The 17,372-nt window shown below is 35.3% G+C and overlaps 3 protein-coding genes across 8 annotated transcripts in view; 2 read left to right on the forward strand and 1 right to left on the reverse strand.

Annotated features, from left to right (window-relative positions):
* slc16a1a (solute carrier family 16 member 1a) overlaps nucleotides 1–7,202 on the forward strand; it is a 38,900-nt gene extending 31,698 nt beyond the window's left edge. For all 5 annotated transcript variants that reach the window (XM_048198992.1, XM_048198995.1, XM_048198994.1 and 2 more), the window contains 3 exons: nucleotides 3,061–3,204; nucleotides 3,716–4,510; nucleotides 6,336–7,202. In XM_048198992.1, the coding sequence (XP_048054949.1) occupies nucleotides 3,061–3,204; nucleotides 3,716–4,510; nucleotides 6,336–6,565 (1,169 nt within the window). In that variant the 3' untranslated portion in view covers nucleotides 6,566–7,202. The remainder of the gene's footprint in view (nucleotides 1–3,060; nucleotides 3,205–3,715; nucleotides 4,511–6,335) is intronic.
* Nucleotides 7,203–7,625: 423 nt separating this feature from the next.
* Nucleotides 7,626–15,156, forward strand: sycp1 (synaptonemal complex protein 1). Its single transcript, XM_048198990.1, has 31 exons — nucleotides 7,626–7,786; nucleotides 8,050–8,176; nucleotides 8,294–8,372; nucleotides 8,505–8,548; nucleotides 8,720–8,884; nucleotides 8,969–9,036; nucleotides 9,116–9,189; nucleotides 9,299–9,357; nucleotides 9,468–9,534; nucleotides 9,654–9,727; nucleotides 9,862–9,970; nucleotides 10,051–10,145; nucleotides 10,263–10,447; nucleotides 10,597–10,664; nucleotides 10,759–10,820; nucleotides 10,905–11,021; nucleotides 11,119–11,223; nucleotides 11,358–11,461; nucleotides 11,807–11,924; nucleotides 12,021–12,091; nucleotides 12,177–12,258; nucleotides 12,355–12,417; nucleotides 12,794–12,910; nucleotides 13,011–13,121; nucleotides 13,227–13,319; nucleotides 13,580–13,705; nucleotides 13,786–13,913; nucleotides 14,009–14,083; nucleotides 14,180–14,287; nucleotides 14,418–14,498; nucleotides 14,584–15,156. The coding sequence occupies exons 2-28, from the start codon at nucleotides 8,051–8,053 to the stop codon at nucleotides 14,016–14,018; spliced, it is 2,520 nt and encodes an 839-aa protein (XP_048054947.1). The 5' UTR covers nucleotides 7,626–7,786; nucleotide 8,050; the 3' UTR covers nucleotides 14,019–14,083; nucleotides 14,180–14,287; nucleotides 14,418–14,498; nucleotides 14,584–15,156.
* On the reverse strand, nucleotides 14,130–17,279 carry si:ch211-105j21.9 (sialomucin core protein 24-like). Of its 2 annotated transcripts, none has more exons than XM_048198998.1 (4): nucleotides 17,121–17,279; nucleotides 15,862–16,384; nucleotides 15,613–15,774; nucleotides 14,130–15,400 (listed from the first exon to the last, which is right to left on the reverse strand). In XM_048198998.1, the coding sequence occupies exons 2-4, from the start codon at nucleotides 16,361–16,363 to the stop codon at nucleotides 15,159–15,161; spliced, it is 906 nt and encodes a 301-aa protein (XP_048054955.1). In that variant the 5' UTR covers nucleotides 16,364–16,384; nucleotides 17,121–17,279; the 3' UTR covers nucleotides 14,130–15,158. The 2 variants fall into 2 exon arrangements, with proteins under 2 accessions (XP_048054955.1, XP_048054954.1); XM_048198997.1 differs by having other exon boundaries at nucleotides 15,613–15,777.
* Nucleotides 17,280–17,372: the final 93 nt, after the last annotated feature.

A 17,372-nucleotide genomic window follows, 5' to 3' on the forward strand; every position in this document is an offset into this window, starting at 1 on the left:
ACGGACCTTTCAGTTTATGTCAGTGGGGTTGACATTATGGCCTTGAGAACTCATGGCATGTGAGAAGCACATGACTTTACATTTGACCTCATACTCCTACACTGCCCCTTCTGGCCCAGCAGAGCTAATTCCCTATACGGTAATGCAGGGGGCAATACAGAGCACATGACCCAGATGATCACAGACCCAACCACTCATGGAAAATTCAAGAGTTTTGTTCAGAACACAATGGTGTACAGAATCGCAATATGTAGTGCTATGGTTTGTACTAACATATTTGCAGGCAAGACATAACTGTTAAAATGTTATGCTGACTTAGGCAGAGGTGTGCATAGTAATATATTCAGTATTCATAATAATTCACATGCTCGCATATAAATCTGAATGGCATTGTTTTAGCATCTAGTTTGATGCTGTTCATGACTGACATGTGTTGTGGTCCCCCTTTTGCTGTCATTTGCCTTTCTAGCTGTTTTCTGATGCCCCCTCTGCCTCTTTATGAATACATCCACTGTCTCACTCACCGTTTGCAAAGAAGTCTGAATCCCCTCAAAGCTAAATACTGTCAGAAGGTGTTCGTTTCTTTTCCAGGGATGTGTTGTTTTGGCATTCTAGGCCAAGACATCTTCCTACATAGACCTCTAGTGCATTTAAGCTTGTTGTCGGTGACCCAGGCAGCCCAGAGGTAATTTGCCTGGAGCCAGAGAGGTCCAGATATGAGGATATTTACATGAATGCAGACTGATCTGATATGTCAGGAGTGGGTTTTGATTTAATGTCACCCGAGGGCTTAGTCAGTGAATATTCTAATTGAAAATCACTGGCCGTACAATCACTGCCCGTACCACATTTAAAGTCACATTAATTTTATCTACTCTGGTTTTAATACCAAATATGCACAAAAGAAAGTGTATAGAATGTAGTAATGCACCAAATTATCCTGAAAGTTATAGTTAAAAGAAAAGAATAGTTAATGCTAAACTGTCATTTCTGCATCACTATAACGTCACAAAATAATGACAGGTACAGGTTTCCTGAAGACTCCAGACGTCTGCCATTGGTTGGTCAAATAAATAGCCCCGCCCTAGACTCACATCATTGGTTAAGACAATGTTGCTGTATTGAGCTGGTCTTTTGTAGTATTCAGGCTCATTTGTGAGGAGTTGTTTTATAACGTTTAAAAATTAAGAAATAAAGACAGGCATAAATAATAGATTTGTAAATTTTTTTTAAAATATATTATTTTTCTTAAATACTGAAATTATTATTATTTTGTTTTTAGTGATTTTTTTATTATTAATATAACCATATTGAGATATATATATAATCATAACATTTTTGCCAAATTATGCAGCCCTACAAACAAGCACAGCAAACATGGAATTTATTTTTATTTAAATTGCAATCTCAATTATCATCAGAAGTGTCGCAGTTTCGTGCAGTCCTACATGTATACTTCACTCATATTTCTTATACAGCACAACTGCACAAATCTGCTTAAAGTACTGGTATTATTAGTTGTTGTGGGGTAAACTGGGCTTGTACCTGACACTAATGACTTAACACATTTATAAATATGTTAATGTGTTCTTTCATACATGTTCGCAGTGACTCCCCTGCTGTATGAGGTGGATTAGAGAGGCAAACAAGGCAGTCTATTGTACTAAGAGGCTGAAGACGTGCAGGCGCTCACCATCACTCCCCGGTTTTCACATGATTAGCAGCAGGCTTCCTTCCTACATTCATGATAGGATTTGGACTCTGTACACTAAAGACTTAAAACATGCACGTAACTGCTAATACCTTTGGGATCACTGTGTTTGCTACTGCAGGGGCGTATCAGAACACATTAGGTTCGTTAGGGTTAAAGTTTGCCATAGGAGTGAAACACATCTGGAATATGATTTAGTTGAGCATGTCTTTGAGCCTCTGCATTTCACAGGTAACATCTTTTCCTCAGTTAGCTGGATGATGATGGGAAACGGCAAAATCTGCAGTTTGATGATTACTGCAGTAATATGCAATGTCAAATTCTATTGTTCTTCCCCACAGAGCTGCAATGCCCTCTAGTGGTATGAACAGAGACTACTACTTTAGACATTTAATTAAAATCAACCTTTTTTTTGTATACATTGCTGCTGTTATTGTGAACAGTTCATCTGTGCTTAAAAGAAAATACATGTATGTCTTTTTGTAATCATGGTGTAATAACTTGCTCCACCTCTGAAACAGTCCTTTGACAGGATGAGCCACATTTTTCCCCCATCCTTTCTGTTTTCAATCCCATCAATCCTCAATGGATAAAATCAATTCCTGGGTTACATTTTGTCCTGATAACTTGGAATTGGGTGTTTCTTGAACCATTGTTCTTTTTTAGTATGTACATTGATTTTTCTTTTCCACACTTCTTATACTTAATCTCAAGCAAACAATTTAACAGCACTGTTATCTCTTTGGTAACCAAGTACACCAAAGCTTTACTTTATCAAAACAGTCATCATTTAATCTAAAAATTATGAAAAAAATAATAATAATTTCCACACAAATATTGCAGTGGCATATGATTATATCGTTCTTTTAGTTCACCATATTTTACTGTAATATCTTTATGATGGATTTTCATATTTTAAGATTGTCTGGGCTTGGGACAAGGGTAAAACCAATAAAAGGGATAAACATAACTGATTGATTAAATATTTTTTTCAGGATTTTTTTATTTAATGGAAAGTTAAAAATTTATTATTTGAAATAAAAATGAAAATATTGTCTTTTTTATCAATTTAATGCATCCTTGCTGAATAAAAGTATTGCTTTCTTTAAAAAAAACAACAACTTTTGAACGGTAGTCTGTATAACAAATAAATAAAGATTAATTCAATTTGAAGATCATTTTGTATACTGTAACTTCAGAAATAACATTTACAATTGTCTTAAAATAAGAAAAAAATCTCTTTCTATATTCAAATTTTAATTTTTGTCTGATAATATAATTAATTAATATTTTTTATTTATTTAATTTTTTTTGCACAGATTCTGACAGCTTGTATTTCCCATTCCCAGGTCCTGTCAGCAGTATCCTGGTCAATAAGTATGGAAGTCGGCCAATTATGATTTTGGGAGGCTGCCTCTCGGGAGCAGGGCTCGTCGCTGCCTCTTTCTGCAATACCGTTGAGGGATTATACTTCTGTGTCGGTGTTGTGGGAGGTATAATTAAAAATATATATATTTTATTTTTTAAATGGCCACACTTTATATTAGGTGTCTTTAACTACTATGTACTTACATCAAATAATAAGTACAATGTACTTATTGTGTTCATAGTATTGCAAAACACTTTTGCTGCTATTGAGGTGGGATATGGGTTTGGTGGTATGGGTAGGTTTAAGGGTGGGTTAAGGTGTAAGGGAAGGGTCAACAGTGTAATTATAGATGTAACTACAGAAATTAACAGCTGTAAATACATGCAGGTGTTTTTTAAATATATGTACAATGTAAAAACATGTATGTACACAATAAGTGTATTGTATCAAATGATTAATTTAGATGTTAGTACATAAGACACGTAATATAAATAAACTCTGAAACATAAACCGTTGCTCTTATCCCATTCCATTTGTAGTAATAGCACTCCTGTAGATGTTACACTCTTGTGACATTTTAATATCACCCAGGGGGACAGTTTTCTTTTTTAACGGTTTGTTACGATGTTTTCCAGGTCTGGGACTGGCATTTAATCTCAACCCAGCTCTCACAATGATCGGAAAATATTTCTATAAGAGACGCCCAATAGCTAATGGTATCGCTATGGCTGGTAGCCCAGTCTTCTTGTCTACTCTGGCTCCTTTAAACACTTGGTTCTTTGACGAGTTCGGCTGGAGAGGAAGCTTCTTGATTCTGGGTGGACTTCTGCTTAATTGTTGTGTAGCTGGATCACTCATGAGGCCCATTGGCCCAAAGCCCCAACCTGCTGTTAAAGCTGCTAACAGTAACAACAGAGCTAGAGAGCAAAAGACCGTGATGGAGATCATCAATGGTTTTATCGATCTGACACTCTTCAAGCATCGTGGCTTCTTGCTTTACCTTCTGGGGAATGTGGTCATGTTCTTCGGCCTCTTCACTCCTCTTGTGTTCCTCAGTAATTATGCCAAGAGTAAAGAAATTCCCAAGGAGAAGGCAGCTTTTCTGCTCTCTATCCTGGCCTTTGTAGATATGGTTGCACGACCTTCAATGGGAATAGTCGCCAACACTAAATGGGTGAGACCAAGGGTGCAATACTTCTTCGCCGCATCTATTCTCCTTAATGGTGTGTGCCACCTGCTTGCCCCAGTGTCCACAGACTACACAGGATTTGTGATTTACGCGATCTTCTTTGGGTTTGCCTTCGGCTGGCTGAGCTCCGTGCTGTTTGAGACTCTCATGGATCTCGTGGGGACTCAGCGTTTCTCTAGTGCTGTAGGACTGGTGACGATTGTGGAATGTGCGCCAGTGTTATTGGGGCCTCCTTTACTAGGTGAGTATGGAGTGTGTTTACGTCTCATACTCAAACAATTGTCCAGTTTTAAATAGCAAACTAAATGGTTTATTATGCATGGAGGTTTTATGATTAATTCTGTAAATGATGCTGTTATCATTTACTCACTCTCATTTTGTTCCAAACCAATGTAAGACTTTTGTTCATCTTCAGAACACAAATGAAGATATTTTTAATGAAATCTGAGCAATTTCTCTCCGTCCATTGACAGCTATGCATCTACCTCTTTGACGCTTCAAAAAGTTCAAAAAGAGATCGTAAAACTAATCCATATGAATTGGTTTAGTCCAAATTTTCTGAAGAGACACGATCACTTTATATAATGAACAGATTGAAATTGAATTTAGGCTTTTATTCACATATAAACATTGAACAGTGAACATAAACAGAAACTCAACCGAACCGGTTTGACGCGCGAGAACAAACCTCTTGCAGAAGCTCAAACGGTTCTTGCACGTCAAGCAAACATGCTTGAGCTTCTGTTTACCACAACTGATGTGTGAGTTGATGAATGTTTATATGTGAATAAAAGCCTAAGTTAAAGTTAAATTAAAGTTAAGTTAAAATTTCCTGATAATTTACTCACCTCCATGTCATCCAAGATGTTCATGTCTTTCTTTCTTCAGTCGAAAAGAAATTAAGGTTTTTGATGAAAACATTCCAGGATTTTTCTCCATATAGTGAACTTCCATGGCCTCCAAACGGTTGAAGGTCAAAATTACAGTTTCATTGCTGCTTCAAAGCGTACTACGTGATCCCAGACAAGGAATAAGGGTCTTATCTAGAGAAACCATCACTTATTTTCTAAAAATTTTTTTTAAATTTTATACATTTTAACCATGAATGTTCATCTTGAACTAGCTCTCTTCTTCTTCTCTCTTATTCCAGCAGTGTAGACACTGCTAAGTGTATTACTGCCCTCCACAGGTTAAAGTTTGAACTAAATTGTCATATACAATATGCTAGTGCAAGTATATAACAATTAGTTCAAACTTTGACCTAAGCATTTATTATTAAAACGTATATAATTTTTTTTTTTTTTTTTAGAAAATGATCGATGGTTTCTCTAGATAAGACCCTTATTCCTCGTCTGGGATCGTGTAGAACACTTTGAAGCTGCACTGAAACTAATTTTGACCTTCAACCGTTTGGAGGCCACTGAAGTCCACTATAAGGAGAAAAATCCTGGAATGTTTTCATCAAAAACCTTAATTTCTTTTCGACTGAAGAGAGAAGGACTTGGACATCTTGGATGACATGGGGGCGAGTAAATTATCAGGAAATTTTAATTTGAAAGTGAACTTATCCTTTAAATCTGTTCATCATATAAAAAGCGATCGAGTCTCTTCAGAAAATTTGGACTAAACCGCTCAATTCATATGGATTATTTTTACGATCTCTTTATGAACTCTTTGAAGCGTCAAAGTGTCAGTTAAGTAGCTGTCAATGGAGGGACAGAAATCGCTCGGGTTTCATTAAAAATATCTTTATTTGTGTTCTGAAGATGAACAAAAGTCTTATGGGTTTGAAAGGACATGAGTAAATGATGACAGAATTTTCATTTTTGGGTGAATAACCTTTTAAAGGGTTAGTTCACCCCAAAATGATTTTTGTTACTCACCCGTTTCAAACCCGTAAGACTTTCGTTCATCTTCAGAACACAAATTAAGATATTTTGTCAGAGGGTTTTTATCCCCTATAGAAATAAAATTTAAATCACTTGTATCACATTTTTCGATAATAAGTTGATGGATCCAACTTTGAATCACTGACCTTTTTAAATGACAATTGTCTACATTCACAGGGAAATTCAATGACATCTACCATGACTATAAGTATACTTACATGGCCTGTGGAATTGTCCTGCTGGTTGGCAGTCTGTTTCTGTTCATCGGAATGGGCATCAACTACAGGCTACTGGAGAAAGAGGCAAAAGAGGAATCCAAAAGAGCCAATCTACAGGAGGAACCTGGCAAAGAAGTTGTAGAGGCACTGAAAGTACAGAATGACAATACTGCAGAGGATGCTGTGTGACACTGGCTGTTATTCTGGGTGATCCCTAAATTTCTACACTCACCACATTGAGGATCTAGATACAGACATACATGGACTATTCATGTTACTGAGACAATGATGCAAACATTTCAGTGCCTTGCGTTTTATTTTTAGAATTTAACTTTAGTTTAAAACATTTGCTAAACATTTTAGTGTAGGACGAGAATTGTGGCACATCTATTTTGGGGTGTTTTATGTACGCAGTGAGTGAAAGATTAAATCAATGAATATAAAGGAATTATTACAAGAAACAAATGTTGCCTTATGACAAAAAAGACATTGGAGTAATGAAAAAGAGTATCTGTTGTTAAATATTTGCACAAATGAAACATATAACTTGGTAAATATTTTCAGTTAACACATTTTGTCAGTATCCATGCACACTCACCAATGTCTGTTTTATGTATTCTTATGCACGTGTATGTATGTGTGTAGCCTAGCACTGTAGTGATGAAAGATTGTTTACTTGTTTAAAACTTTGAAAATGCAACCACTGTTTATTTATAGCCTAATGGTAATTTGTTCTTCAAATGCCAAATAATTTGCTATCAGAGACAGAGAATTTTTTATAATTTGTGTTGCAAAACGGTTCAAATAAAAATGATTCTCGTTTAAATAATAATTTTATTTGCTTGATCGTCTTTCAAGTGCTGAGTGTCAACCCTTGTGTTCTGTTGAGATTTACAATGATGTAAGTAGGCCTAGGCTACATCTTATTTTCTCTTTGACTTCGTTTGCAAAATGTTTATAGGCTAGTCAAAACCCATTTGATAATAGTGAAGATTTGACCCTTTTTTGGATGCACCTTTCATAAATGTGACCTGTATCACAGTAAAATGTTCAGTTGTGCATTTGGAATAATTTGATTTCAGAAAATGTCAGCATGTGAAAATTCAATGTGTTTATCTATGTTACCTTGCTTGGGTCTCTGAGGCGCCGAGATTAATGCACTACTTTTCAAGCATGCCATCAATGTTAACACTTTTTTTGTAATTAGTAATATTTACAAAGTTAAAACTAAGCGTGTTGATACTGCTATTGCTAAATTGAATCAGCGCGTGGATGGAACGGCGGCGCGCAAACCATTTCAAATGGGCGTCTCGCGAGTCAAACAACTGACGTCAGGTAAAATCCGTTGGTTAGCGGAGTCGAATCGATCATAAAAGCCGTTCAGAAAGAGATCGAGTGAATTGTTTAAAGGTAAAATGCTTTAAAATTAAGTTTAATTACGTAAACATAGTTTAGAAAAGAGGAAAAGTAACGAAAATCGGATCATTTGTGAGGAATAACTGTCTAACTGAGGAGTTTTTTGAGGAATAACTGTTTAACCGTCTCAACATTTTTGACTTAACGTTACTTTATCAGCTAGCAAGTACCTCAAAAGGGGAAAAACTCAACAATAAAACTATTCGGTATACAGTTCTGAGGATTTTTTTGAAGTGATATTTCGTTTGACTCCACAGAATGCAAAAACCATTCAACTTCAAACTGTTGGTGCCCCCAAGAGCTCATTTGAATCAAGTGTCTGCAGTGAAGCCTCAGGAAACAGGCTTGTTTGAAGAAAACGGTGTTTTTTCTCCTCCTGATCAGGTTGGCAAACTTGTAAATTCTCTGTTTGTGCTATAATGTTGCTATTTGACTCCTGGCTGCTAAAACTGCTGTGTGAACATTTAATTATAGACTGATACATATGTATTTTGTTTGTAGAGTTACAAGTGTTCAGATATGGAGACAAGCCTGCCATTTCCATCAAAAATGGTGCTTCCTACGAAGACATCAAGACCAGGTAACATTTATAAAGTCTAAAATGGAGATGTGTATGTTAATAAATATGAATAAAATGTATATGTTTTAATTTAGTGTCAATGCCAGTCTTAAAAACAACATGTTCATTAAACCTAATACTTTTTTATTAAAGAGGGTATGAAGAAGGTTGCAGTCATGCCAATGGAAAAGGAGGAGGTTAGATTGAATGCTCATTTCATTTTGTATTGTAGTTTATTGCTTAAATGATTAATTATTCATTTATTTGTATACTGTAGAATGGTTTAAGGTCCATGTTATGAATTCAATACAATGTATAATGAAAATAAATCTAAGCAGTTTAATTACTATGGTGTTTTTGCATTATAGACATCATTAAGATCCAGCCAGCTGTACTCCAGATTGCTCGATGAAGCTGAGAAAATTAAAACGTGGAAGTTCAGAATAGATTCTGAGATTTCACAAAAAGACAGGAAACTTCAGGAGAACAGAAAAATCATTGAGACGCAGCGCAAAGCCATTCAAGAGCTTCAGGTAAATAATTTGAGGGTTGTACATTTGTTTTAATTTAGTTTCTTATAAATTATTAATTATTATTATAAATTATGTCTGTTGCAGTTTGCAAATGAAACACTGAGCATGAAATTAGAGGATCAGCTCAATGAGAATGAAGACCTTAGAAATAAGTATGTACATCATGGATAATATTTACATAAGCACATGTTATATTATGTTATATTATATTATTATATTTTTATCATGCAGAAGTAATGCAACCAGAAATTTGTGTAACATACTAAAGGACACATTTGAGAGATCTGCTGAGAAAATGAATCTGTGTAAGTGAGAGCATGTTAAAAGATAGATGTCATATAGCATAACATAATGTATTAATTCATTGCCAAATATTAGAGATCAATAATATGTTTTTCATTTTGCCTGAAATAGTTGAGGCTGAACGGGAAGAAACTCATGATCTGTTTATACAGAACAGTGAGAATATTCAGGTAACTTTATAATGAGTGTATTTACTTATTTATTTATTACTGGTGAAACGTGGGAAATATGTCCAGTTGGGACAGTATTTTTCATGACACTGTAATTTGTTCATTTACAGAGGATGGTGGCGGCATTTGAAAGTCTTCGAAAGCAGGCAGAGGCTGATCAGCAGGAAATGTTGAAACGTGCTCATATTTTTAATAATTTGTCTATTTTTTATAATCTAATTAAGTTTTAAGCATATACTGTATTTGACAGAACAAAATGAAACATTTTAACATTGTTTTGTTTGCATATGATACAGTAAGAGAATGCCTTACACAGTTTGAGGATCTTAAAGTTAAGTTCAAGAGTGAATGCCATGCAAAGGAGAAAGAGGTTAGTCTTGATTTTGAATAATCTTGCATAAAGTAACACTTTGTAGTGTTGCTTTTCAGTGTTATACATAAAGTAACACTGTCTTTGTGTTCATGTTGTGACTAAAACACATGTATTTTGTGTTCCTTGTTAAGGTTGCCATGCTTCAAGAAAAAATCCAAGAAAAAGAAAACAATCTAAAAGATGTTTCAGTAAAACTCGAAGAGGCAAAGCAAAGCTGCATTCTGCTAGAGGAGTCTGCAAGTAGGAATGCAGGAAACATTTGCATAAGTCTTTCCTTAATTTTTCTACAAGTCATTTATTTTCACTTATGTTGCTTTTAGTGAAAAATCAGAAATTACTTCAGAGTGTTACACAGGACCGGGAGGCGCTTGAGGAAAAACTCAGGGTGACGGAGCAACTCAAATGGGAGATTGAGGTTTGTGTTTACTAATACGATTGTTTTGGACTTACTTAAGGGTAAGGGTAATACATAAAGATTAATAGAACTCATGTTGTTGTTTCCTGGTGTATTGTATTGTATCTCTTTCTCAAGGAAAACCAGAGAGCCTTAACTGACAAACTGGTGCAAAGCAAGGAGAACCTTGAGAAAATTGTTCAAAAGAAAGACACTGAACTAGAGGAACTAAACAACATCAAAGAGCAACAGTCAAACCAACTTGCAGAGATGCAGCTGACAGTGAATTCTTTGCAATCCTCACTAACATCTGAGATACAGAGGTACGTTAAAGAGAGTATATCAGTACAAGACCTAGTTTCGTAAATCCAGGTTAAGCTGATAGCACAGGTGAAAATGATTTACAATATTTAACCAAGAACTTTAATAATTCATTTTAATCCATTATTGAATGAGTCCTCTGTTTTCACAGGGTACAAGACCTTAAGACAAAGATAAATTCAGTGGTGAATGAACTCAGTGATAAAAGTGCAGAATTGGGTGTGTTAAATCTGTAAATTTTAATGAATAATTTCACAGTTGCATGCCTTGGTGGCACCATTCTAAGATTATTGGTTGCATTATCTTCATGCAGATGTTATCAAGGGGCAGAAAGAGGACTATAGCAAGCAAATACAGATACTCAGAGATGAGCTGGTATGCATTTTCCCCTCTGTTTAAGCATTTATAATTTATGATTTATGCATTCATGAAACTAAGCTCAGAGTTTTTCTGTAACAGGATGAGAAGTCAAATTCACTCTGCTCTATAAAGGAGGAATTAAAGACAAGTGAAGTTCAGATGCTCCAGCTTATTGCTTCACTTGAAGAGAAACAAAGTGAGACAAATAATTTGAAGGTGAGGAGACGGTCATTAAGCATTCATCGGCGTAGTAAAATGCATCCTCCATAATTTCAGTGCTACATGTGCTTCATATCTCACATTCACCCCTCAGGATGCTGTGGAGAATGTCACAACAGAAAATAAAAACATGAAGGAGGCCCTGACAAAAGCTAGAAATGACAATGAAGAGCTGCAAGAAGAAGTTGTTTTAAAAGAGGTCAAGATGTTGTTTTTGTCTTTCAGTTTTTCCCTATATTACAAAGCTTGTGTATTTATTTGGGGTGAGTTATTTGATGGAACATGGACAAATAACTTGGATATTTAAATTGAATATGTACATATTTCATCCAGGCTAAATTGAAAGAGATGGAGGAACAATTGTCAGGAGCTTTGGAGAGCAGTTGTAATTCATCTAAAGAGGTAGAACGATTGGAGAGGGACGTAAAGCAACAGAAGTAAGTGCAAACACAAACCTGTCAGGTTTTACACCGTTAATCTTTGAATCTCAAAGTGAACCTCTAATTTATTGATTACTATTTCACATACTGTACAGATAATCTTGGTATAATCTTGGTAGTAATGTAAGGGTACTTCTATCTTTGAATTCTTTTAGCATCAAAATGTTTTGCAAATGGATTTGTATTGTGAGTAGTTATATGGCGAGACTGGGATGTACACTACATTTCATATAAGTTAAAAATGTAATGTTCATTTAAATATTAAATTAAGCATTTTGGCCATTTTGCACTGAGATCTGTTCAATAATTTATTGAACTTAGTGAAGTTGTTTTCCCTTGAAGGGAGAATTACAAGGAGCTGATGTTGAAGTTTAATGACCTGCAGATTCAGAAAGACGTCATTCAACAACAGGTTGATAGTGGTGCTTTAGAGAAGAAAGTCCTTCAGTCTCATCTAATGGTTTGTAAATTAAATCAAGCCTCTAAATGTTGTAAATTGACAAAATGACCTCAAATGCTGGATGTGATGGTTTATTTTATTTATTTATTTTAACAGGAAAGCAATGCAAATGCAGAACGGGAGAAGACAGAAATACATAGACTTGAGAGAGAGAAGCAACAGCTTCAGTAAGACTGGAGGAGACTTTTGTATTGCAAATTTGGATTCATTTGAAGTTTTATTTTGTGTGACATGTACAATTTCATATTCCAGGGAACAGGTGGATATTTTAACTGCAAAAATTGCTGTTCAGGATGAAGAGAGAAAGAATGTTCAGGAGCAGTTAAGAGAGAGTGTGCGTTCACATTATTATATTGTTTTATTCTTTTAGTTTGTTGAGGTGTATAACCTCACGTGTCTAACAGTAATTCATGTTTAATCATGCCAACAGGGCAAAGGTGCAAAGAAAGAACTTCTGATGAAAGACAAAAAACTCAAAGCATTGGAGTCGAAGGTAAAAAATCAGATTTAATTGTACATATACAGTAGTGTGCACTGTACTCAAAAATGTTTTTAAACTGAATTTTCTTAAAACCAAAACAAAAAACAAGGAATGAGTAAAAGAGGTTTCAGTATTATTTTGCTATAAGAAGTAATGTTATAAGAAGAACACGAAATGGCATTCACAACCCATTTTGCCAAAAGGGTATTCAGAATTGTATTGATTTTATTAAGCAGCTCTTTGTGAAAAATAAGAGAACCTGGTGAAATTAATTTAATTTGTGACAACTTTTCTTAGAGGATTTAGATTGCATACACTGCTTTTTCATACATTTGAATTATGAAGTAAAACAGTGGTCATGTTACAGTATTTGACATATTTCTCTTAGATGAGTAAACTGAAGGAAGATTCGGATGATTTAAAGAAACGTCACATAGAGGAGCTTCAGAAAATACGCTCTGACCTTGAAGACATGACAACAGCAGAGGAACAACTCAAGCTTGAGGTGATTTTTCTTCCCATTAAATGCAATAACTGAAAAAAAACAAGACTTGATGCAAATAATGGATCGAATTTTTTTTTTTTTTTTTTTTTTTTTTTTCAAGGTGCAAAACCTGAAGCAAACAGCCATGGAGGCACTGAAGAGTAAAGACGACACAGAAATGAAATGCCAGCAGAAGATATCAGACATGGTTGCTTTGATGGAGAGGCACAAGGTCATTATCATTCTTAATATTTCTCAGTGGTCTCTGAAATTCTACAATATTTTCAATTGTTTTTAAGCACTTTTCATTCATTTTAATGTTTTCTTTTCTTGGCAGCATGAGTATGACAAAATGGTGGAAGAAAAAGATGCAGAGCTGAGTGAAAAACGGATGAGAGAAGCTGAAGTCAACGCAAGCAAAGCATCACTGGTAATTATTTGACTTTGTTTATTGCTTAACTTGAAATCCGTTGTTTGCACTGAATTTCATGCTCAGCATAACAGAGTTTGTTATTAGATGCCTGAGATGCTAATGCAGAAGTCCTAGGACCAAAAGATTGATTAATGCAATAATTGTAGAGTTACCATTTTGTTTGAGACATTTAACCAAAAGATGCTATAGTGAGACTTTGTCCTTTTAGTAGGTATAATATATAAAATCTCTAAAAACCAAATAACCAATCAATTTAGGAACTGGAGCTGTCCCACCTGCAAGTGGAAAATGGTGAGCTGAGACAACAACTTGAAAAGCTCAAAGGAGAAAATGTGACCTTGAGGACCCCCATTTCATCTCTTGAAAAAGACACACTTTGTCAGGTAGTATCTTATCAAATAAGATGCCAAAAGTATACATGGCAATTTAAAGTAAAAAGTGCAATATGAAAATCTTGTTTTAGATAACTGAAATCAAACCAAAGAAGGGAAAAACAAGATCTCTAAAACTCAGAAAGCTGTGTCCACTAAGAAGCCTCTGTATGAGAAAGAAAATGAAACTCCCTCAACAAATGCATCCTACACTCCTGCTGTAGGTTCTTTTTCCATTATCTTTGTGCATTTTGTACATTCTTATTCTTCACATCTATCATCTAACAATCTTTCTTTTTTTATTATTGATGCAAGGGAGAATTGAATGAAGTCCTTCATACACCATTATGGAGCCTGGGCAAAAAATCTGGAACAACACCTCAAATAAAGGTATGGGGGCAATCTTAACTGTTTGCACTAGTCATCATTCATCTTGAGCATTTATACCAGCCAGTTTATTTGTTTGTTTATTTATTCCACTTCAAGTCATTCAGAATCCGCACACCACCCTCACCTAAGGTTACAGGGTCTTGGAAGAAAAATATTCTGAAGCTGGACCCAAAGTCAGACAACTCCGATAGCAATGACATACTGGTAAATTGTATCTACTGTCACTCAATTCGCATACCATTAGTATTGTGCTATAAACAGACAAACACTTTTCAGTGCTCTGCTTATTTATTTGTGCTTGTGGTTTGTTACTCTTTCTTAATCTGGTGTGCAGAGTTTCTCTCCAAGACCTGTTAAATCAAAGAAACCTATGCAGCCAAAAGACCCAGATGCAGAGAGTTTGGACATGTTCAAGGTTAAAAAAAAACACATTTGACCAGTTTTATCAAAATTTGACTATGTTCTTAATTTGACTGACATCATGTGCAAATGATGTACAGGTTCAGAGTTCTTTCGTGTGCAAGTCTCCAGGAGCAGCGCTGAAACTGGCTGCAATGAAGAGAATGCGAGACGCTGGATGGACCACTGTTAGCAGTTCAGATAAGAAGAAAAAAAAAGTAACAGACAAGATCTTTGCTTGAAACTGTTTGCATCAAAAATGTGATTTTATCCTTTTTAAAAAAACAAAAAAATGTGCATATGATTGCTTTTGATTGATTACAATTTCTACTGGTGTTTGAATCAGCAGAAATATTTATATTATTTATTCTTAGCTTTCAGTACTCAATTTCACATAATAGTATTATTCAGTTAATATACAGTACCTTACAATGTTTATCAAGAATCTTGTTCCTGGTACAGTTGTTGCGGTTACAAATCTTTGTATTTACATTTATATTTGTGTTTTTCTGTTATGTTCAGTAATTTCACTTGTTCAAAAGATTTATTTAGCAGTTTAAAAACAGCCTTTTTTCATAGAGGCTTCAAGTAAAAGTAACATTTTCAGCTCAGAAAGTTTTGTTGTTGTTGTATTTTTGTTTGTTTTTTTAATAAAAAGAGGTTTGTTTCTGAGATCTTAAGGCTCTTGGTCAGGTGCATGGAATGTCTGAAAGGTGGAGGTCTCGTTGTCAAATGCTCTGTCTTGATCCTCTCTCAGAAACTCTAAGCGGAACTGAGAAGTTCTGGAAGCAAATCCAGGTATGTCTGTCTGGTATTCTTCATCGTTCTGCACTGTCATGGTGGGGTTGTAAATCTGAGGGCCATCATAGAGTCCTCCTGAAATGACCAGCGTGTCATCTGACACTGCAAACGGCTCACCTGTGAAAGCAATTCACAGACAATACTGTTACACTATTCATATTTTATAGTCAATATATAATCTTTATGATTACTATAAACTATATACTAGATTAAATGTGCTTGCCCGTGCATGCATGACCTGACAGCATGATGTTGGAATTTTCCTGACAACTTTCCAAGACTTTAACCCATTTCTATAAGATCATAAACAGATAACAGATTTGCCTAACCTGTATCTTCATTCTGGAGACGGCGATGAGTATATTGGATACTTCTCTCTTTGCTTCTGCCGTACTTGTACATAAAGTTCACCAGAATTACCAGAACTATCACACCGAGCAGAATGCTGAATAAAATGGTCAGAGATTTCTCTGAATGATTCAGGCCACCACCTGCTTTAAAATAGAGGTAGGAATAGATAAGCAGGATACATATTTCATTATTTGGTTTACATTATTAATGCTAGGATATAGACCTACCTTGAGATTCATTGGAAGAAGTTGAGCTGTTTTGAATTACAGAGGTGGAAGTAATCGGTGTTGGTTTGGTCACTGGTGTAGTGACTGATGTAGCACTTTCATTGTTACTGTGAGTGCTGTTGTCTGTAGAGGTGACAGTTGTTGAATTGATGTTGATTGTTAAGGATGTGCCTGATTGGGTTGTCTGAGCTTTTGTTGTTGAGTTTGGCTGCACTGCCGGTCCTGTGACTGTTACATTGATTTGGGTGGGTCCCACAGTACTATTGATGCCAATAGTAGTCGCCTGGGTTGTCGAGTTGTTTTGAGTTGTAGCACTACCATTGTATGCTGAAGCGCTGGATGAATCTGAAGCATTGTTCTTTGTTTGGTTTCCTGTTGCAGTCAGAGGTGAATCTTTTGTTGATGACTCACTGTTTGGTTGTGCATAGGTTATATTATTCACAACCAATGAAAACAATATTAGTTGGCCACATACCAAAAGACGAAGAGTTAACACACCCATAACTGTTACAACTGCTTTCTCCTTTAAATAAAAAAAACAAAAAACACAGAGCATAAGTCAATCTAGGTCAAATGATACAGGCACACAGCCTAATTCAGTGTGTTTATCTGTATGTGGTGTTGACATGTGGTTTCCTGCTAGGCGCTTGCAAAGTTTCCTTTTACTAAGAACATTTATTTCTGGTAAAAATGTGTCATCATGACTTCCTTTGTATTTTAGTACTATAATAAGTCGATTATAGTCATTTGATTCAAACAATAGTTTTTTCTTTTATTGTCTTGGACATTTGAATTAATATGTACATTAAAAAATAAAATGCATACTCTATATGTTTAGAACATATACAGAAATTTAGAAGAAGATGAGCCATCAAAAATGGCGCTGACATGAAACCGAAGACAACAAAGAGCCACATGGTTTTTGCATGAGCTAAACAAACAATCATGGGTGACCTGTTTTATGTCCATCACAGAATTTTCTTAATTAAAGTGGCCTCACATAATTTAACATTCTCACTGACAATTTTGATCATTTACATAAAGTACATTATTATGAGAACAACTGTATGTTATGAATCTTTCGAAATTAATTCTACTCTTATCTCTTTCTTCTCATCTCACTTTCATTCTCTTACACCCCCTTGTTTGTGTAATTGTTGTAGTTTATATATATATATATATATATATATATATATATATATATATATATATATATATATATAACAGTATTAATATATGTCAACAAGAGCAGAACTTACCTGTAAGCTGAAACAAACCGTGGTAGTGAAACCAGGAAGTGCCTCGCAGCAGTTATTACGCTCCACCTGCTGCAGGCTCAATGCTTTTTCCACTCCCTGAAGAAAACAAGTCCACGTCAAACAAACAGGTAGAGTGGGCCGGCCTTGAATGACTGACTTCCTTTACCGGCATTGAGGAGGAGGGTGTTCAGCCATTTTTTAACCCTTGTGTGTGCCTCACTCTGAAGTACTTGTTTGATTTCAGTGTTTTCC

This window comes from Megalobrama amblycephala, linkage group LG8 (genome assembly GCF_018812025.1).
Source record: "Megalobrama amblycephala isolate DHTTF-2021 linkage group LG8, ASM1881202v1, whole genome shotgun sequence".
In the NCBI taxonomy this organism is placed as follows: Eukaryota; Metazoa; Chordata; class Actinopteri; order Cypriniformes; family Xenocyprididae; genus Megalobrama; species Megalobrama amblycephala.

What these genes read in the sequence shown, in the direction of transcription:
- sycp1 (XM_048198990.1), top strand. Translation starts at nt 8,051, where the DNA reads ATGCAAAAACCATTCAACTTCAAACTGTTGGTGCCCCCAAGAGCTCAT. An exon ending in AAGCCATTCAAGAGCTTCAG is followed by an intron (nt 8,885 to 8,968) that starts GTAAATAATTTG and finishes TGTCTGTTGCAG; the next exon opens with TTTGCAAATGAAACACTGAG. An exon ending in AAAAAGACACACTTTGTCAG is followed by an intron (nt 13,706 to 13,785) that starts GTAGTATCTTAT and finishes ATCTTGTTTTAG; the next exon opens with ATAACTGAAATCAAACCAAA.
- si:ch211-105j21.9 (XM_048198997.1), bottom strand. Translation starts at nt 16,363, where the DNA reads ATGGGTGTGTTAACTCTTCGTCTTTTGGTATGTGGCCAACTAATATTG. An exon ending in TTCTTCCAATGAATCTCAAG is followed by an intron (nt 15,778 to 15,861) that starts GTAGGTCTATAT and finishes TCTATTTTAAAG; the next exon opens with CAGGTGGTGGCCTGAATCAT. An exon ending in TCTCCAGAATGAAGATACAG is followed by an intron (nt 15,401 to 15,612) that starts GTTAGGCAAATC and finishes TTGCTTTCACAG; the next exon opens with GTGAGCCGTTTGCAGTGTCA.